This window comes from Eubalaena glacialis, chromosome 1, assembly GCF_028564815.1.
Source record: "Eubalaena glacialis isolate mEubGla1 chromosome 1, mEubGla1.1.hap2.+ XY, whole genome shotgun sequence".
Taxonomy (NCBI): Eukaryota; Metazoa; Chordata; class Mammalia; order Artiodactyla; family Balaenidae; genus Eubalaena; species Eubalaena glacialis.
The window spans coordinates 186,005,521-186,028,654 of NC_083716.1; the positions used below are offsets into that span (position 1 = coordinate 186,005,521).

At 37.2% G+C, this 23,134-nt stretch overlaps 1 protein-coding gene across 5 annotated transcripts in view; it reads right to left on the reverse strand.

The window, feature by feature from the left end:
* SESTD1 (SEC14 and spectrin domain containing 1) overlaps positions 1-23,134 on the reverse strand; it is a 151,332-nt gene that overhangs the window by 34,686 nt on the left and 93,512 nt on the right. For all 5 annotated transcript variants that reach the window (XM_061185440.1, XM_061185474.1, XM_061185467.1 and 2 more), the window contains 3 exons: positions 10,322-10,435; positions 4,033-4,130; positions 1,450-1,505 (listed from right to left, as the gene is read on the reverse strand). In XM_061185440.1, coding sequence (XP_061041423.1) covers positions 1,450-1,505; positions 4,033-4,130; positions 10,322-10,435 — 268 coding nt within the window. The remainder of the gene's footprint in view (positions 1-1,449; positions 1,506-4,032; positions 4,131-10,321; positions 10,436-23,134) is intronic.

Sequence of the window (23,134 nt, forward strand, 5' to 3'; positions counted from 1 at the left end):
AGCATATTAAAAAGGACTTAGTGACATATAAAGATAATTCTAAAATACAAATGTAACAAGTTCCTTAATTCAATGGCTTAAGCAGCTTTTAAAATGTTAAATATAAACATGGAACTAAGTTTTGAATCTAAAGCAATATTTTTACTGACAGTCTCTTGTACCTTCTAAACATGTAGTAATTCACAGATTACAATTATTTCTTTGTTCTTTCAGGAAGTAAGGCCTAAATCATACTGAAAAAACTCAGGAAAACTGAATCGATACGATGAAGATATTCAGAATTTATTTCTTTACTCTTTATTACACTTTATAATTGGAAGAACACCTGTTTTGAAGACTTATGGAAAGTCTTTCTATATATATACACACACATTCGTATTCTTTATATATATATTTCCATAAAAGTCATTAAGATCAGAATATATATATTTTTCTCCTTTGATGACTGTTACCTTTAATGTTTTCCTTGTGGATACCATTTACATTAGAGAAGCAGCACCACATAATGATTTCAAAGACCATACTTCAAAACCAAACTGCCTTGGTTAAAGTCCCAAATCTAGCATTACTAGTTGTGTAATCTGCCTAAGTTACTAAACTTTTTAATGCCTCAGTTTCCCCGTCTTAACATTGGGATGACAACAGTACCTACTTCAGTGGGTTGTGGTGAAGGATAAATGAGTTAGCATACATAAAGTGCTTAGAACAGTACCTGCTATGCAGTAGGATTAGAATTATGCCCTATTAGAAAAATATATTAGAAATAAAATTAAGGTATTTTCATTTAAAAGAATTCCAATGTGTTCTCTAGAATCTGTGAAACTACTACTAAAGCTATTTGGGCTGGAATATACAAACCATGCAGCACTGAACACACACTACGTGCAAGGCCATTGCAAGGTGCTAAGTGTTTTTACACAGATGATTGTAAAACAGTACAGCTAGTGGCTTTGGATTTAGACATTTTTTTAGTGCTATGGTGATAGAACTTAATAGTTATTTGATCTTGAACAAGTTTTTAAATATCTCTAAGCCTTGGCTTCCTCAAGTAGAGAAAATAATACTAATTATCTCAAGGATAAGTACTTAGAAGTACTTAGAAGAATGAAATATGAAAATACATAAAAATACAATGCTAGAAACATCATGCATATTCAATAATCCTCATAGCAAACCCATCAAACAGAAATTTTTATCTTCATGTCATAGATAAAGAAATAAATTCAAATTCAAATATTTCAAGATAATTGATCATTATTAATAATTTTTAATATTGTAGAGTCTATTAACACATTCTTAGGTTAAACCAAAGAGCAGTTTGAAACACTTCTCCTTGAGTTTCTACAACATAATCCATACTCAAATCAATGTTTATTTCATGAGCCAATTAATGTATGGTTGGTTTAATGGATTATGATTATCACTGATAAATATGTTTTTTCATCTTACCTGTCTGAAGAACAGTTTCAGGATCAACTGATGGAAGAAAGTTTAAATCCACAGACCTGGCAAGCATCAAAAGAGTATTTTTTAAAAACTATATGTATTTCTATTTATATAACTTAAAAAAATCCTTTACATATACTTACCAAAACAGGGGCATACAAATATGAAAATCTGAAGCATACTGTCCTACCAGGTTAATTTCTCTTAAGCATCAGGAAACCCATTAGAGATAATTAAACACTATTAGCCAAAGAAGTATCTATGTGATAAATCACAAAATATACTACTTGGAAAAATATAATTTATCATTATTAACTACAGTATTATTTCAAGTGTATCAAAGGAATCCATTTTATTATTTTTCCACTGGATATCTGCTTCAAACTGAAATTTGTCACTATATAATAACCCAGAAACGTTAACATTAAAATTGTTGCAGCCATCCTCCAATCCAAAGTTTACTTATCTATAGCAATCTTGATATTCGTATGTATGTGTACCCTAGCAGATGTACACTCTTCATGTACTAATTATGTTTCATTTGCAGCTGGACTATGGGCTTTATTTTCTTAAACATATATGGAAAGTGGAGAATATGAAGGAAAGATAGACTACATGGCAAATCAAAGCCTAGGGCCTTGCTACTGTAACTGACAGGTCTTGTTCTATACCTTTCATTTTTGTCAACTGGTCTAGGCCTTCACCTCTTGTATAGCCCAGATGCTTCCTGAGGACTGACATAAAGAAGGTGATGATGGGCTTCCCTGGTGGTGCAGTGGTTGAGAGTCCGCCTGCCAATGCAGGGGACACGGGTTCGAGCCCTGGTCTGGGAAGATCCCACATGCCGCGGAGCAACTAGGCCCATGAGCCACAACTACTGAGCCTGCGCGTCTGGAGCCTGTGCTCCGCAACAAGAGAGGCCACGACAGTGAGGCCCACGCACTGCGATGAAGAGTGGCCCCTGCTTGCCGCAACTAGAGAAAGCCCTCGCACAGAAACGAAGACCCAACACAGCCAAAAATAAATAAATAAATAAATAAATTTATTAAAAAAAAAAAAAGAAGGTGATGAGAATTTGCAAGAGGGACTTCATTGTGTGGGGTTTAAAAGAGACTAAGTAATAACACTTGAGTTCCTTAGGGAGGGATTGGCAAATACAAGATTTCACTTGACACTTCATGTAGTCACACAAACCATTGTTTCGCAGTGTTTCCCAAAACACTGAATGAGATACTACTGAGTAGAGAAGATGGGGTTCCACTGTCATGTAAGTACGGGAAATTTTAAGAAAGCAATTAAACAGGTTTCTTTACTGCAACACTTTCTCAGAACATGTAATCTGTAAATGTTTACAGTCATTCCCAGAGAAGGAAACATAGTAAACAGCATTAAACTCTATGACCATGAATTCATTTTCTACCAGTACCCTCTTAGGATGTCTTTCCTGGAGAACATGACTTTGAGAAACACCAGACTTACCCTGCTGGACTACTCAGAAAGCAAGAGGTTTGGCAAATTTTTGCCAAGTAACTTGTGTGATATTTTCAATTCCGTAGTATATAAGTGTGTGTGTGTGTGATGTCTATACACACACTCACATATTTACATATATGTAAAACTGTTATTTACATTTTTATATGGCCTCTGTCTATAAGATAGTAATGTTCCTAAATGTTTGTTGTAACTTTAGATTTATATTCAAACCATTTGTTTTCATATTTTTACTTTGTTTTAAATCAAGATTTGGTGTTAAACTATGACCTTCTCACATCCCTCCTATATTATTATCTCAGTTAACTGGTCTGTGACTATATTTGGATTCATGGAATAACAAGATGCATTCTATCAAGGTTCCATTGTATTTTCAAGGTCAGATTCAAAAGAGATAGACAAGGATGAGTGCTGATCCTTTCAAATTTCCTAATGAAAAATTACTGCCTAGTGACTACTTTGTTATTGAGGATTAATTTGCTTCCTACAGTACTTTTTACCTGGGGAAAGGAAATTGGTCTGAAAACTGCTGAGGTTGAAAAGTTCAATGGAAATCTGTAAAATGATAAATCTAGGTAGTTACAATTAGATCCAGTGTCATAAAATACTAAATTCTCGAAGTTAAACTCATGAATATCACATATTTTACAAGGATGTAGGAGTTCTACAAGATAGGCATTTAAGTGCTAAGGTATTTAAATAAGGTTATAATGATTTTATTTCAAGCTGCAACCTTTTCCATATTCTTTACAAGCAAAGTAAAACTCTAAAAAGGCAGAAAATTGTTTCATTCTGAAAACATGTTCTTGAAAAATAATTATTTTACACAGTGTCAGAAAAAGGTAAATATATTATTATTCAACAAAATTAAAAGTCTTTTGTAAAGAAACCTGGATTCAAATCAATAAATTTTATATGTAAAGCAAATTCTCAAGTATTAAAAAATAAATTTAACACAACTTTTATAGGCGAAGTTTGATTGAATGCAGGCTTGCTTACCTTAGTTCTCTTGGCTTGCATTAACAACAGAGGTCATCTTTTAACACACTAATCATAGCTTTGCAAAGGTGTAATTGTAGGACACTAGACACTTACCTTTCTTTCTCTTGCTGATTTCCTTTATCACTTCCATTGTTAATCAAAGCAAGTTCATCTAATAATGATGTAGATTCCTTTGTAAACTTCTCAAAAACCTAAAGTATGAGATTTTATTAACATGTTAAGGACGATCTTAAAAGTTGATATGTACATAAGGATTTTCAACTAAGAGCAACAGAATTAGTCAAGCAGGATTCTGGTTCCCTCTCTGGACCTCACTTAGTACACTTTAATCACCAGACCACACAGCATAGACAATGCAGACAATGCAGACAAAATTAAAACAATTAAAACAATGAAGACAAAACTGCTTCCTAAAACAATGAATAGTTTTAATGGATAAAGAATTTTTTAAATTTAAACACATTAAGAAATTATTTTTATTCCTGAGACAAGTTTATATTTATTCCTGTTCCCATGAGAAATATGTGTACAACAACAGTTTTAACTACATGAACATTATTCAGACCAGTTCTAACCCTCTAATTCCAGTTAAAGAACTTTTCTTTATGTTATTCTATTAATCATTCTGGTTGCATGTTAATACTTTAAAAGTTTTATATATAAGCACGAGCATAAAAATAAATTAGTTATAATCTTAACATGATTTCTTAAAATATTTCAAAAAAGGGATTTGGGCAAGTCTGCTTAGAATAAAATAGACACTCATTTGTTTGATATCATTGTTCAAATATGGTGAAAACAGAACTGGTTATCCATTCTCAAATATCCAAAAGTTCATTATTCTTCAAAAAAATTAGCATATAATCTAATGTAAGTAAATTTTAAGGTTTTTCTTTTAGTCCCAGGCACTTCGATTATACAGAGTGGCAAATTTCCAAAATCTGCCCTGAAAAAGAAGATATATTTTCAGAAATGAAAACCTTAACCTGTCAAACTGCTTTTCAACTCAAACTAATGTCTAAATATCCTCTCTGAAAATGGTGTATCAAGGGCAGACAGAAGAAACAAGAAGAACTACAAGCCTGAAGCCTGTGGAACGAAAACCACATTCACAGAAAGACAGACAAAATGAATATGCAGAGGACTATGTACCAGATGAAGGAACAAGATAAAACCCCAGAAAAACAACTAAATGAAGTGGAGATAGGTAACCTTCCAGAAAAAGAATTCAGAATAACAGCAGTGAAGATGATCTAGGACCTCGGAAAAAGAACAGAGGCAAAGATCGAGAAGATGCAAGAAATGTTTAACAAAGACATAGAAGAATGAAAGAACAAACAAACAGAGATGCACAATACAATAATTGAAATGAAAAATACACTAGAAGGAATCAATGGCAGAATAAGTGAGGCAGAAGAACGAATAAGCGACCTGGAAGACAGAAAAGTGGAATTTACTGCCACAGAACAGAATAAAGAAAAAAGAATTAAAACAAATGAAGACAGCCTAAGAGACCTCCGGGACAACATTAAATGCACCAACATTCATTCAAATGCATTATAGGGGTCCCAGAAGGAGAAGAGAGAGAAAGGACCCAAGAAAATATTTAAAGAGCTTACAGTCAAAAACTTCCCTAATATGGGAAAGGAAATAGCCACCAAAGTCCAGGAAGTGCAGAGAGTCCCAGGCAGGATAAATCCAAGGAGAAACATGCCAAGACACATAATAATCAAATTCACAAAAATTAAAGACAAAGAAAAATTATTAAAAGCAACAAGGGAAAAACAACAAATAACATACAGGGGAACTCCCATAAGGTTAACAGCTGATTTCTCAGCAGAAACTCTACAAGCCAGAAGGGAGTGGCACGATATATTTAAACTGATGAAAGGGAAGAACCTACAACCAAGACTACTCTACCCAACAAGGATCTCATTCAGATTCGACAGAGAAATCAAAAGCTTTACAGACAAGCAAAAACTAAGACAATTCAGCACCACCAAACCAGCTCTACAACAAATGCTAAAGGAACTTCTCTAAGTGGGAAACATAAGAGAAGAAAAGGACCTACAAACCCAAAACAATTAAGAAAATGGTAATAGGAACATACATATCAATACTTACCTTAAATGTGAATGGATTAAAAGCTCCAACCAAAAGACACAGGCTCACTGAATGGATACAAAAATAAGACCCGTATATACGTTGTCTACAAGAGACCCACTTTAGATCTAGGGATGCATACAGACAGAAAGTGAGGGGATGGAAAAAGATATTCCATGCAAATGGAAATCAAAAGAAAGCTGGAGTAGCAATACTCATATCAGATAAGATAGACTTCAAAATGAAGAATGTTACAAGAGACAAGGAAGGACACTACAAAATGATCAAGGGATCAATCCAAGAAGTTATAACAATTCTAAATATATATGCACCCAACACAGGAGCATCTCAATACATAAGGCAAATGCTAACAGCTATAAAAGAGGATATCGACAGTACACAGTAATAGTGGGGGACTTTAACACCTCACTTACACCAGTGGAGAGATCATCCAGACAGAAAATTAATAAGGAAACACAAGCTTTAAATAACACAATAGACCAGATAGATTTAATTGATATTTATAGGACATTCCATCTGAAAACAGCAGATTACACTTTCTCCTCAAGTGCACACGGAACATTCTCAATGATAGATCACACCTTGGATCACAAATCAGGCCTCGGTAAATTTAAGAAAATTGAAATCATACCAAGCATCTTTTCTAACCACAATGCTATGAGATTAGAAATAAATTACAGTGCAAAAAAAGTAAAAAACACAAACACATGGAGGCCAAACAATACCTTATTAAATAACCAAGAGATCACTGAAGAAATCAAAGAAGAAATTTTAAAAACCTAGAGACAAATGACAACAAAAACACGATGATCCAAAACCTATGGGATGCAGCAAAAGCAGTTCTAAGAGAGAAGTTCATAGCAATACAATCCTACCTCAAGAAAAAAGAAAAATCTCAAATAAACAATCTAACTTTACACCTAAAGGAACTAGAGAAAGAAGAAGAAACAAAACCCAAAGTTAGTAGAAGGAAAGAAATCATAAAGATCAGAGCAGAAATAAATGAAAAAGAAATGAAGGAAACAATAGCAAAGATCAATGAAAGTAAAAGCTGGTTCTTTGAGAAGATAAACAAAACTGATAAACCTTTAGCCAGACTCATCAAGAAAAAGAGGGAGAGGACTCAAACCAATAATATTAAAATGTAAAAGGAGAAGTTACAGACACCTCAGAAATGCAAAGCATCATAAGGGACTACTACAAGCAACTCTATGCCAATAAAATGGACAACCTGGAAGAAATGGACAAATTCTTACAAAGGTATAACCTTCCAAGACAGAACCAGGAAGAAATAGAAAATATGAACAGACCAATCACAAGCAATGAAATTGAAATTGTGATGAAAAATCTTCCAACAAACAAAAGTCCAGGACCAGATGACTTCACAGGTGAATTCTATCAAACGTTTAGAGAAGACCTAACACCCATCCTTCTCAAACTCTTCCAAAACATTGCAGAGGAAGGAACACTCCCAAACTCATTCTATGAGGCCACCATCACCCTGATACCAAAACCAGACAAAGATACTACAAAAAAAGAAAATTACAGACCAATATCACTGATGAATATAGATGCAAAAATCCTCAACAAAATACTAGCAAACAGAATCCAACAACACATTAAAAGGATCATACACCACGATCAAGTGGGATTTATCTCAGGGATGCAAGGATTCTTCAATATACACAAGTCAATCAATGTGATATACCATATTAACAAACTGAAGAATAAAAACCATATGATCATCTCAATAGATGCAGAAAAAGCTTCTGACAAAATTCAACAGCAATTTATGGTAAAAACTCTCCAGAAAGTGGGCAGAGAAGGAACCTACCTCAACATAATAAAGGCCACATACGACAAACCCACAGCAAACAGCATTCTCAATGGTGAAAAACTGAAAGCATTTCCTCTAAGATCAGGAGCAAGACAAGGGTGTCCACTCTCGCCACTATTATTCAACATAGTTTTGGAAGTCCTAGCCACAGCAATCAGAGAAGAAAAAGAAATAAAAGGGGAATACAAATTGGAAAAGAAGAAGTAAAACTGTCACTGTTTGCAGATGACATGATACTATACATAGAGAATCCTAAAGATGCCACCAGAAAACTTCTAGAGCTAATCAATGAATTTGGTAAAGTTGCAGGATACAAAATTAATGCACAGAAATTTCTTGCATTCCTATACACTAACAATGAAAGATCAGAAAGAGAAATTAAGGAAACAATCCCATTCACCATTGCAACAAAAAGAATAAGATGCCTAGGAAAAAACCAAGGAGGTAAAAGACCTGTACTCAGAAAACTATAAGACACTGATGAAAGAAATCAAAGATGACACAGATAGTTGGCGAGATATACCATGTTCTTGGATTGGAAGAATGAATACTGTGAAAATGACTATACTACCTAAAGCAATCTACAGATTCAATGCACTCCCTATCAAATTACCAATGGCATTTTTTACAGAACTAGAACAAAAAATCTTAAAATCGGTAAGGAGACACAAAAGACCCTGAATAGCCAAAGCAATCTTGAGGGAAAAAAACAGAGCTGGAGGAATCAGACTCCTTGACTTCAGGCTATACTACAAAGCTACAGTAATCAAGACAATATAGTACTGGCACAAAAACAGCAATATAGATCAATGGAACAGGATAGAAAGCCCAGAGGTAAACCCACGCACCTATAGTCAACTAATCTATGACAAAGGAGGCAAGGATATACAATGGAGAAAAGAGAGTCTCTTCAATAAGTGGTGCTGGGAAAACTGGACAGCTGTATGTCAAAGAATGAAATTAGAACACTCCCTAACACCATACACAAAAATAAAGTCAAAATGGATCAAAGACCTAAATGGAAGACTGGCCACTATAAAACTCTTAGAGAGGAAAACATAGGAAGAACACTCTTTGACATAAACCACAGCAAAACCTTTTTTGACCCACCTCCTAGAGTAATGGAAATAAAAACAAAAATAAACAAATGGGACTTAATGAAACTTAAAAGCTTTTGCAGAGCAAAGGAAACCATAAACAAGACGAAAAGACAACCATCAGAATGGAAGAAAATATTTACAAACAAATCAATGGACAAAGGATTAATCTCCAGAATATAGAAACAGCTCATACAGCTCAATAGTAAAAAAAAAAACAACCCAATCAAAAAATGGGCAGAAGACCTAAATAGACATTTCTCCAAAGAAGATATACAGATGGCCAAGAGACATATGAAAAGCTGCTCAGCATCATTAATTATCAGAGAAATGCAAATCAAAACTACAATGAGGTGTTACCTCACACCGGTTAGAATGGGCATCATCAGAAAATCTACAAATAACAAATGCTGGAGAGGGTGTGGAGAAAAGGGAACCCTCTGGCACTGTTGGTGGGAATGTAAATTGATACAGCCACTATGGAGAACAGTATGGAGGTTCCTTAAAAAACTAAAAACAGAATTACCATATGATCCAGCAATCCCACTACTGGGCATATACCCAGAGGAAACCATAATTCAAAAAGAGTCATGTACCACAATGTTCACTGCAGCACTATTTACAATAGCCAGGACATGGAAGCAACCTAAATGCTCATTAACAGACGAATGGATAAACAAGATGTGGCACATATATACAATGGAGTATTACTCAGCCATGAAAAGGAACGAAACTGGGTCATTTGTAGAGACGTGGATGGACCTGGAGACTGTCATACAGAGTGAAATAAGTCAGAAAGAGAAAAACAAATATTGTATATTAACGCATATATGTGGAATCTAGAAAAATGGTACAGATGAACTGGTTTGCAAGGCAGAAATAGAGACACAGATGTAGAGAACAAAAGTATGGATGCCAAGGGGGGAAAGCAGTGGGTGGGGGTTGTGGTGGGATGAATTGGAAGATTGGGATTGACATATATACACTGATATGTATAAAATAGATAACTAATAAGAACCTGCTGTATAAAAAAATGGTGTATCAACTAGATTACCTCTCAGGAAATTATGCTGCTGTTATTCAACTCAAAACATTTACAACTTTGACTATAATACTGCTACTAATGACAACAGTAATAGCTAATATTTGTGAGTCCTACTCCAGAGTATATGCCTTCCAGCATTATGCTATCATGTGGTATGCATTATATTTCTTTAGTTTTGTAAAAAGTAAACAATCTACTTTTCAGTTGATTAAAATTAAAAAGCTATCAAAATGTCTTATTTATATATAATAACATGTTATCTCATTGTAATATACCAACCAGCCTCTTATTTAACCAGTCCATATGATCATAGGTGAGACTCCCACCAAAATCTTCTGTTAACTGGCATGGTTCTATATAACGAGTCAATTTATTGGCAGACACTAAAATAACCTAGAAAGGTAAAAAGAAAGAAAAAAAAAAAACTTAGTGAGCCACTATTAATGTCCACGAAAAGTGATGAGAAGGTAAAATTGATTAGCATATGCAATACTATTTCCAACATGATGAAATATTACATAGATATTTATTTAAATAATACAACAGCATTTAAAATCAATTCAATAAATTGTGGCTATCTGTTAAGAAATAAGCTATCATAAACCATTTATAATAACACATTTTAAAAAACAAGAGACAGTAGCTCAGATGAAATATTTTCAAGATCTTATCAATATGAATAATTTCTTGGTAGTAAAAATCAATTCCTTTAGTACAAGGATGTATTCATCAAGGAATTTTCACGTGGTCTTAAAATTAGCTAGGTACACTACAATAATAAGTACAAATGAATAATAAATCTGGAAATCAAAAACTTATATACTTTTCTAACATGAAATTTCTCTATCATTCCTTTGATTATATATTAACAAAACATATCCTCTAATAGTAGAGTAAAACTCAGGATAGCATATACTAATATTTAATTTGAAAAACAGAACTAGAAAGTAGGGAGAAGTCCAGAGAATTCATAAACTTGAAACTTACCCATTAAAATGATACTCTTTAAACTTTAAAAGATTTCAAACACAAATTACAAAATGAAGAAAGATACCATTTTAGCACTAAATAAAACTTCAATGAAGATACACATGAGTATTAAAAAAATACATATGTGGGAGAAAGATATTCAAATGGTAGTGTTAATGCAAAAGACTTGATAAGAAAAATAACGTGTCCAACGTGTCCATCCCCACCCTAAACAACAACAAAGCCCAGATAATCTACAAAATTGAAACTTTTCTGAAACTCCTCAGAGAGCTGAGGTCACAGAAAAACCAACTAGTCTGAATACGCAGAGAAGACAGGCACCATAGAGAGAGCGGTAGAAGGGGTGACTATCAAATGTGAGGAGCAAATCTTTGGGGACGATGGAATTATTCTGTATCTTAACTGTGATGAAGGATTTATGACTATATCTGTTTGTCATATCTCAAAATTGTAGGCTAAAAAAGGAATTTTACTGTATGTAAATTATACCTTGATAAACTTAACTTTAAAAAAACGGGGGGGAATAAACTCAACAACATAAGGAGGACTTGTGAAAGAACTACCAGGGAAAGAAAGAAGGAAAAGAAAAATTCAGAAACATACCCAATATGCAAAACTAGGTATATCCATACTATATATGAAGTTGTAATGTAAACAGTAAATAAGGGGAAATAACCAAGACTACAAAATGCTTTGCTAAAAGGGGGGAAGGGGAGTCACCTTAGGAAGATAACAAAAACATGGTATCTAAAGTTCATAAAAGTGGACTTCCCTGGTGGCACAGTGGTTAAGAATCCACTGCCAACGCAGAGGACTTGGGTTCAACCCCTGGTCCGGGAAGATCCCACATGCCGTGGAGTAACTAAGCCCATGCACCACAACTACTGAGCCTGTGCTCTAGAGCCCATGTGCCACAACTACTGAGCCAGTGTGCCTAGAGCCCGTGCTCTGCAACAAGAGAAGCCACCACAATGAGAAGCCCACGCACTGCAATGAAGAGTAGCCCCCACTCAATGCAACTAGAGAAAGCCCACACGCAGCAACAAAGACCCAACGTGACCAAAAATAAATTAATAAAAATAAAAAATAAAATAAAATAAATTTTTAAAGTTCATAAAACTATCAGAGAAAAATAAATCCTGTCATAATTACAGTTTATAACAAATTGCTATTGATAACAACACATTAAATGTCTTAGATGCTTATGTTAGAAAAGAAAGGCTAATGAATAATGAGCTAAGTGACCTACCTAAGAAGTTGGGGGGCAGGGAGTGGGAGGAGAACAACAGAATACATCCAAAGAAAAGAGAAGGAAGGGGAGAAATTAAGAAATTAATAAAGCCAAAAGTTGTTCCTTGAAAAGACTAAAATGAAATCAACAAAGTTCTGATAAGGTAAAGCAAGAAGAAAAGGAAGGTACACATAAATAACACTAAGAATAAAAAGAACATGGCTACATAGACAGCAGTGATTTAAAAGATACAGATGGACACAGGACATGCTTTTGTCAATAACTATGCAAATTTAGAAGAAATGGAAAAATTCCTATAAAAAAAGTAATTTATCAAAACTGACATTAAAAAAACCCCAGAACACCTATAAGCAATGAGGTGAAGTGAATCACTATATTCTTTTCATTTTCAGTGATCATACTGTTAGTGGTAGTTTTAGCATTGCTATTCAGAGATCACTTGATGAAAAAGAAAGCAAATGATTAATATGGGTTATTCTTATCCTCCTATCCCTCATGTCCTTGAGAAAACAGAATTCTTGAGAAGGAAGATGTGAAAGGGAAAAAGTTACCCTTATGGTCTTCAATTTGAATTGGAAGTATCAGATTAAACTCACGATGTATTTCATTTTAAATAAAAACATGCACACTCACATAACATAAATTTTCTAGTTCTGTCCACTGAAACGTTTAGAAATAATGACGAAGGCATTCTGTAGAAATGCATACTCCTAGCATCCCAGATTGTTGTCTTCAAATACTGTTTCCCCCTAAATGGAATCAAGGTTCCTTGGAGAAATAGCCAATTCTAGGTCTGGGGCTGGAAATACACATGGTGAGCTCGTAACATCTTCCATTTCAAATATCAAGAAAGCCATCCAAAACTTTTAGGGTTGTGCCAAAAGGTCTGGAAAAGGCTTCCACTGGCCAAATAAGTAACAATTTGCATATCAATTCAAATTCTTTAATAAACTAAAGGACCTACGCATTGAACATCAATGGCTGCTAACATCACAAAAAAAGAAGACAACTATTACGAGCCTCATGATCAAGGAAACATCATCACCAATGAACAGCCTTGGAAAAAGAAATTCAGGTCTTAATCTAATCAACTGTTTGAATCCAACTATGAATTCATGGAAATACAGAGATGCAAAAGAGGAGAATAATATGTTAAACTACACCACGTGGATGCTCACTGAAACAAAAAATCCTGTAAAACACATATCCTGGTCTCCCAGGATAGAAAAAACTATTGTGTAAGAAAAGAGAAAGAGAAATTAAGATTAAAAAGCTTAATTTAATGGACTAACACAAAATTCCACAACCAATAATAAGAGAATTACATATTCTTTTTAAGCAAACAAGAAATATTTAAAAACTTGAGTGTATATCAGGTCATAAAGAAAACCTTGGTACATTTCAAAGGAAATAACTCATAACGTTCTATCACCACAATGAAATTAAGTTAGAAATCAATAACCAATCAAATCAGAAATTATTAACAAGATTTTAAAACCTATCCATTTGGAAAGGCATCTCAAACCAATCACAATATCTGGACAGTATCTGGATCCTAATTCAAAGAAATAAATCAATCTGTGTGTATTCACAATTTATGTATAAATTTATGAATAAATTTTAAAATATATTATTTATACAAAATATTTTTATATATTACTAAATCCTTTTATAATATTCATCAAATTTGAAACCAACTGCCTCTTTGATATTAAGGAACTGTTTATTTTAAGGCATGATAATGGTCTTGGGCTGTATTTTTTAAAAAATAGTCTGCAGACATTCAAATGTCTTAAATTTCCTTCACTATAACATCCCCAGCCTTCCTTGGGTGAAGTGGATAGGGGTAAGGATGGGGCAGGTGGACCATGGGTTGACAGTTGTTGGAACTGGGTATAGGGATACATGGAGTTAACTATAATATTCTGTTTACTTTTTGATGTGTTCATAACTCCTTATAATAAAAATACTAAAAAACCAAAACACACATAAATCTCTCTTTTAAAAAAATCTTCCCAGAAAGAAAATACCAGGCCCAGCCAATTTACAAGTGAGTTTTAAAAATTAAAGAACAAAGGATCAATCAAGATGGCCAAGTAGGAGTATGTGGAACTCACTTCCCCCTCATGAACACATCAAAAGTACATCTACATGTGGAACAATTCTCACTGAAGATGAACTGGAAACTGGCAGAAAGACTCCTATACAAGAAAGGCTATAAGATCCACATGGAATCAGGTAGGAAGGGAAAAGACATGATAAGGTTGGGACCTGTGCCCCTGAAAGGGGACACAGAGAAAAAGAGAGATTACATGGGTGGAGACCCGCCCTGCGGAGTGAGCAGTTCAAGCCACAGACTGGGCATCTCACTCTTGGGGTCCAACACAGGGGAGACAGGCCCGTGGCTGGCTGGAGGACTGCTGGGACTAACTGGAGGGGTATGGGAAGCCTGGACTCCATTTGTGAGAAGCGTGCATGCTGGTTTGCCCATGAGGCAATGAGGAGAGAACAGAGTGATGACCGTCAGTGGCTGCAGGCTTTCCTGTGACTGCCTCAGTGCATATCCCAGCCGAAGCCAAGCAAAGGCTCCAGGCCTGCTTACTCCATGTTGCAAGTGGTACTGGATCTAGGGGGTCACATGACCAGGAGAAAGCTCAGCTGTGGATTCAGAGACGACTCGGTTGCAAAGCAGCGACAGCCACTGTTGGCGCATACTCAGGCAGTGCATCAGAAGCAGCCCAGAACTCTGACAGCAGCCACTCCACTACAGCTCACCTGCCAATACACACTGAGACCACAAGGCCCCACCTGCCCTGTGGTGTGGCTTCATGACAGGGCAATGGTGGCAGAGGCTGGGGGTGTGATTGGCTGGGCTGACAAAGGGGACTTGGACCCCAAGGCTGTGTCTGAGTGAAGGGGGAGAAACAATTGCTGGCACCTGCAAGGTGGTGCAACTTAGAATCTGTCTGCAGGCAAAACAAGCCAAGAGTGCACACAGGCCCCACTTGCTTCAGCACTTCCCCACTCCGGGTCAAGGGTCATGGTGCTAGGAAAGGGGAAAGCACACACTCAAAGGGAACAAAGTCAGCGCAGGCCTGACCTTCAGGGCTTCTGCTCCACCAACTTGGGATCAGACCCCACACCTGAAAGGGCAGTGATGGCCACTGAGCAGAGGAGAAGCCTCGTCTCATACCCGGCTACAGCTCTGGCCCCTCCATCTCCAGTGCCACCTCTTACCAAAGTGATAGTGGCCAGCATAACCTGAGGAAAGACATGACTGGCATCCACGTCAAATCCAGCTCTCCAACCACTGGGCACTGGGCATATGCAGTCTGTACAGGAACGATCCCACATAAGGACAGCCCTTTAAGACCCAATAGGTAACTATTTCACCAAAATTCATAGAGACAGAGAAAGTAAAATGAAAAGGCAGAGGAACTGGTCTCAAATGAAATAGCAAGAGAATAACCAGGAAAAAAAAATGAAACAGAAATGAACAATTTACAGAAAAAGAAATCAAAGCATTAGTAATAAGAATGTTAACTGAATTAGGGAAAAGAATAGATTAACACAGTGAGAATTTTAACAAGGAACTAGAAAAAAGCAAGAAAAACCCAATCAGAAATGAAGGATTCAATAACTGAAATAAAAAACACACTAGAAGGAATGAATAGCAGACTAAGTGGTGCAGTCTTCTGCACAGAATAATGGCAATCATCCAGTCAGAACAGCAAAAAGAAAAACAAATTTTTAAAAATGAGAGCAATTTAAGAGATCTCTGGGATAACATTAAACATATCAACTTTCGCATTATAGGGGTCCCAGAAGGAGAAAAGAGAAAGAAGAGGATCAAAAATGTATTTGATGAGATTATGGCTGAAAGCTTCCCAATCCTGAAGAAAGAAGCAGATACCTATGTACAAGAGGCACAGAGGGTCCCAAATAAGATGAAATCAAACAGATCCATACCAAAATATACCATAATTAAAGTGGCAAAAGTTAAAGAGAGAATTCTAAAGGCAGCAAGAGAAAAACAAACATTCATATACAAGGGAATCCCCATAAGGCTATCAGCTGATTTTTCTGCAGAAACTTTGCAGGTCAGAAGACAGTGGCATGATATACCTAAAGTGCTAAAAGGGAAAAAACTGCAACCTAGGATACTCTACCCAGCAAGATTATCATTTAGGAACGAAGAAGAGATAAAAAAAAAAAAAAAACTTCTCAGACAAGCAAAAACTGGAAGCATTCATCAGTACTAAATCAACTCTAAAAGAAGTGTTAAAGGGTCTTCTCCAAGTGGAAAGGAAGTTAAGAATCCATGGAAAAGGGAAAATCTCACTAGGACAAGCAAATACAGTAAGGGCTGAGTAACAACCACTTAAACAAGCTAGTACAAAGATTAAAACACAAAAAATTAAAAAAGCAACTATAACTTTATATAAACAGTGAAGGCATAAAATGAAGATATAAAATGTGACATCAAAAACACAAAGTGGGGCTTCCCTGGTGGTGCAGTGGTTGAGAATCTGCCTGCCAATGCAGGGGACACGGGTTCGAGCTCTGGTCTGGGAAGATCCCACATGCCGCGGAGCAACTAGGCCCGTGAGCCACAGTTACTGAGCCTGCGCGTCTGGAGCCTGTGCTCCACAACAAGAGAGGCCACAATAGTGAGAGGCCCGCACACCGCGACGAAGAGTGGCCCCCGCTTGCCGCAACTAGAGAAAGCCCTCGCACAGAAACGAAGACCCAACACAAGCCATAAATAAATAAACAAATAAATTAAAAAAAATTAAAAAAAAAAATTTGTTTAAAAAAAAAAACACAAAGTGGAAGGAGTAAAATATGTAGATATTTTAGAATGTGTTTGAATTTAAACGACTCCCAGTTTAAAACAAGTAGGTATAGTTATAAGTCAACATATATGAAGCCCATGGTAACCACAAATCAAAAACCTTCAATAAATACACAAAAACTGAGAAGAAAGAAACACAAGCATAATACTAAATAAAATCATCAAACCACAAGGGAAGAAACAAAAAGAAGAAATCAACAGAGAAGAAACTACAAAAACAACCAGAAAACAAGTAATAAATGGCGATAAGTACATACCTATCAATAATTACTTTAAATGTCAATGGACTAAATGCTCCAATCAAAAGACACTGTGGCTGACTGGATAAAAAACAAGAGTCATCTACATTCTGCCCATAAGAGACTCATTTTAGTGCTAAAGGCATACACAGACTGAAAGTGAGAGATGGAAAAAGATATTTCATGCAAATGGAAATGATGAGAAAGCAGGGACAAAACAGACTTTTTTTTAAAAAGGCTACAACAAAAGACAAAGAAGGACATTATATAATGATAAAGGTATCAATACAAGAAGAGGATTTTACACTGGTTAACATATATAAACCCGAAACAGGAGCACTTAAATATATAAAGCAAATAGTACAGATATAAAGGGAGAAACTGACAATAATATTGGGTTGGCCAAAAAGTTCACTTGGTTTTTCCATAAGATGTTACGGAAAAACCCAAATGAACTTTTTGGCCAACCCAATAAAACGGTAGTAGGGGACTTGAGCATCCCACTTACATCAATAGACACCTTCCAGACAGAAAATCAGTAAGGCAACAGTGGTCTTAAATGAAACAATATACCAGCTGAACTTAACAGATGTCTACAAAACATTTCATCCAAAAATAGCAGAATACACATTCTTTTCAAGTGCACATGGAATGTTCTCCAGGAATGATCACAAGCTAGTCCACAAAACAAGTCTCAACAAATTTAAGAGAATAGAAATTATATCAAGTATTTTTTCCAACCACAACAGAATGAAACTAGACATCAATTACAGAAAGAAAAATGGGAAAACCACAAATATGTGGAGACTAAACAACATGCTACAAAAAACACCAATGGATCAATGAAGAAATCAGAGAGGAAATCAGAAAATACCTGAAGACAAATGAAAATGGAAATACAACTTTCCAAAATCTATGGGGTGCACCAAAAACAGTTCTAAGTGGGAAGTTTGCAGCGATACAGGCCTTCCTCAAGAAACAGGAAAAATTTCAAATAAACAACCTAACCTACCATCTGAAGGAATTAGAAAAAGAAATACAAACAAAGCCTGAAGTCAGCAAAAGAAAGGAAATAATAAAGATCAGAGAAGAGACCTTCCTCCCCACAGATACATGAGAAATACATCTACACGTGGAACTGCTCCTACAGAACACCCACTGAACGCTGGCAGAAGACGTCAGACCTCCCAAAAGGCAAGAAAATCCCCACGTACTTGGGTAGGGCAAAAGAAAAAAGAAATAACAGAGACAAAAGAATAGGGACGGGACCTGCACCAGTGGGAGGGAGCTGTGAAGGAGGAAAGGTTTCCACACACTAGGAAGCCCCTTCGTGGGCAGAGACTGCGGGTAGCAGAGGGGGGAAGCTTCGGAGCCACGGAGGAGAGCGCACCCACATTGGTGCGGAGGGCAAAGCGGAGATTCCCGCACAGAGGAGCGGTGCCGACCAGCACTCACCAGCCCGAGAGGCTTGTCTGCTCAGCCGCCGGGGCGGGCGGGGCATGGGAGCTGGGGCTCGGGCTTCGGTGCTAGCCGGGAGGGAGTCCGGGAAAAAGACTGCAGCTGCCAAAGAGGCAAGAGAATTTTTCTTGCCTCTTTGTTTCGCGGCGCGCAAGGAGAGGGGATTCAGAGCGCCGCCTAAACGAGCTCCAGAGACGGGCGCGAGCCGCGGCTATCAGCGCGGATCCCACAGCAACAGGGACGCAGAGGGAAAAACGGAGAGATTCCCGCACAGAGGCTCGGCGCCGAGCAGCACTCACCAGCCCGAGAGGCTTGTCTGCTCACCCGCCAGGGCGGGCGGGGGCTGGGAGCTGAGGCGCGGGCTTCGGTCGGATCCCAGGGAGAGGACTGGGGTTGGCTGCGTGAACACAGCCTGAAGGGTCTAGCGCACCACAACTAGCCGGGAGGGTGCACGAGAAAAAGTCTGCAGCTGCCGAAGAGGCAGGAGACTTTTTCTTGCCTCTTTGTTTCGCGGCGTGCAAGGAGAGGGGATTCAGAGCGCCACTTAAACGAACTCCAGAGACGGGCGCGAGCCGCGGCTATCAGCGCGGACCCCAGAGACGGGCATGAGACGCTAAGGCTGCTGCTGCCGCCACCAAACAGCCTGTGGGCGAGCACAGGTCATTCTCCACACCGCCCCTCCCGGGAGCCTGTGCAGCCCGCCACGGCCAGGCTCCCGTAATCCGGGGACAACTTCCCCGGGAGAGCGCACGGCGCGCCTCAGGCTGCTGCAACGTCACGCCGGCTTCTGCCACCGCAGGCTCGCCCCGCCTCCTCCGTACCGCTCCCTCCCCCCGGCCTGACTGAGCCAGAGCCCCCGAATCAGCTGCTCCTTTAACCCCGTTCTGTCTGGGCGGGGAACAGACGCCCTCAGGGGACCTACATGCAGAGGCGGGTCCAAATCCAAAGCTGAACCCCGGGAGCTGTACGAACAAACAAGAGAAAGGGAAATCTCTCCCAGCAGCCTCAGAAGCAGCGGATTAAAGCTCCACAAACAACTTGATGTGCCTGCATCTGTTGAATACCTGAATAGACAACGAATCATCCCAAATTTAGGAGATGGACTTTGGGAGCAGGATATATTAACTTTTCCCCTTTTCCTTTTTTTTGTGAGTGTAGATGTGTATGCTTCTGGGTGAGATTTTGTCTGTATAGCTTTGCTCTCACCGTTAGTCCTAGGGTTAGGTCCGTCCGTTTTTTTTTTTTTTTTTTTGGCTTAAAAATTTTTTTTTCCCTAATAAATGTTTTCTTAATAATTTTTTCCTTATTTTCTATTTTTAAAAAAATTTTTAATAAGTTTTTTCATATTTTTTATTTTAAAAAATTAAAAAATTTTTTTTTCTTAATAAATTTTTTCTAAATAATTTTTTTCTTATTTTTAGTATAAAAAATTAATAAATCTATTTTTAAAAATTAAAAAAATTTTTTTTTCTTAATAAATTTACTCTTAATAATTTTTTTTCTTATTTTTTATTATAATTGCTTTATTTTATTTTATTTTATCCTCTTTTTTTCTTTCTTTCCATTTTTTCTCCCTTTTATTCTGAGCCGTGTGGATGAAAGGCTCTTGGTGCTCCAGCCAGGCATCAGGGCTGTGCCTCTGAGGTGGGAGAGCCAACTTCAGGACACTGGTCCACAAGAGACCTCCCAGCTCCACGTAATACCAAACGGCGAAAATCTCTCACAGATCTCCATCTCAACATCAAGACCCAGCTTCACTCAACGACCAGCAAGCTACAGTGCTGGACACCCTATGCCAAACAACTAGCAAGAGAGGAACACAGCCCCATCCATTAACAGAGAGGCTGCCTAAAATCATAATAAGGCCACAGACACCCCAAAACACACCACCAGACGTGGACGAACCCACCAGAAAGACAACATCCAGCCTCATCCACAAGAACACAGGCACTAGTTCCCTCCACCAGGAAACCTACACAACCCACTGAACCAACCTTAGCCACTGGGGACAGATACCAAAAACAACGGGAACTACGAACCTGCAGCCTGTGAAAAGGAGACCCCAAACACAGTAAGATAAGCAAAATGAGAAGACAGAAAAACACACAGCAGATGAAGGAGCAGGGTCAAAACACACCAGACCTAACAAATGAAGAGGAAATAGGTAGTCTACCTGAAAAAGAATTCAGAATAATGATAGTAAGGATGATCCAAAGTCTTGGAAATAGAATAGACAAAATGCAAGAAACATTTAACAAGGACGTAGAAGAACTAAAGAGGAACCAAGCAACGATGACAAGCACAATAAATGAAATTAAAAATACTCTAGATGGGATCAATAGCAGAATGGCTGAGGCAGAAGAACGGATAAGTGACCTGGAAGATAAAATGGTGGAAATAACTACTGCAGACCAGAATAAAGAGAAAAGAATGAAAAGAACTGAGGACAGTCTCAGAGACCTCTGGGACAACATTAAACGCACCAACATTCGAATTATAGGGGTCCCAGAAGAAGAAGAGTAAAAGAAAGGGACTGAGAAAATATTTGAAGAGATTATAGTTGAAAACTTCCCTAATATGGGAAAGGAAATAGTTAATCAAGTCCTGGAAGCACAGAGAGTCCCATACAGGATAAATCCAAGGAGAAACACACCAAGACACATATTAATCAAACTATCAAAAATTAAATATAAAGAAAACATATTAAAAGCAGCAAGGGAAAAACAACAGATAACACACAAGGCCATCCCCATAAGGTTAACAGCTGATCTTTCAGCAGAAACGCTGCAAGCCAGAAGGGAGTGGCAGGATATACTTAAAGTGATGAAGGAGAAAAACCTACAACCAAGATTACTCTACCCAGCAAGGATCTCATTCAGATTTGATGGAGAAATTAAAACCTTTACAGACAAGCAAAAGCTGAGAGAGTTCAGCACCACCAAACCAGCTTTACAACAAATGCTAAAGGAACTTCTCTAGGCAAGAAACACAAGAGAAGGAAAACACCTACAATAACAAACCCAAAACATTTAAGAAAATGGGAATAGGAACATACATATCGATAATTACCTTAAATGTAAATGGATTAAATGCTCCCACCAAAAGACACAGACTGGCTGAAAGGATACAAAAACAAGACCCATATATATGCTGTCTACAAGAGACCCACTTCAGACCTAGAGACACATACAGACTGAAAGTGAGGGGATGGAAAAAGATATTCCATGCAAATGGAAATCAAAAGAAAGCTGGAGTAGCAATTCTCATATCAGACAAAATAGACTTTAAAATAAAGACTATTACAAGAGACAAAGACGGACACTATATAATGATCAAGGGATCGATCCAAGAGGAAGGTATAACAATTGTAAATATTTATGCACCCAACATAGGAGCACCTCAATACATAAGGCAAATACTAACAGCCATAAAAGGGGAAATCGACAGTAACACAATCATAGTAGGGGACTTTAACACCCCACTTTCACCAATGGACAGATCATCCAAAATGAAAATAAATAAGGAAACACAAGCTTTAAATGATACATTAAACAAGATGGACTTAATTGATATTTATAGGACATTCCACCCAAAAACAACAGAATACACATTTTTCTCAAGTGCTCATGGAACATTCTCCAGGATAGATCATATCTTGGGTCACAAATCAAGCCTTGGTAAATTTTAAAAAATTGAAATCGTATCAAGTATCTTTTCCGACCACAACGCTATGAGACTAGATATCAATTACAGGAAAAGATCTGTAAAAAATACAAACACATGGAGGCTACACAATACACTACTTAATAACGAAGTGATCACTGAAGAAATCAAAGGGGAAATCAAAAAATACCTAGAAACAAATGACAATGGAGACACGACGATCCAAAACCTATGGGATGCAGCAAAAGCAGTTCTAAGAGGGAAGTTTATAGCAATACAAGCCTACATCAAGAAACAGGAAACATCTCGAATAAACAACCTAACCTTGCACCTAAAGCAATTAGAGAAAGAAGAACAAAAAAACCCCAAAGCTAGCAGAAGGAAAGAAATCATAAAGATCAGATCAGAAATAAATGAAAAAGAAATGAAGGAAACAATAGCAAAAATCAATGAAACTAAAAGCTGGTTCTTTGAGAAGATAAACAAAATTGATAAACCATTAGCCAGACTCATCAAGAGAAAAAAGGAGAAGACTCAAATTAATAGAATTAGAAATGAAAAAGGAGAAGTAACCACTGACACTGCAGAAATACAAACGATCATAAGAGATTACTACAAGCAACTCTATGCTAATA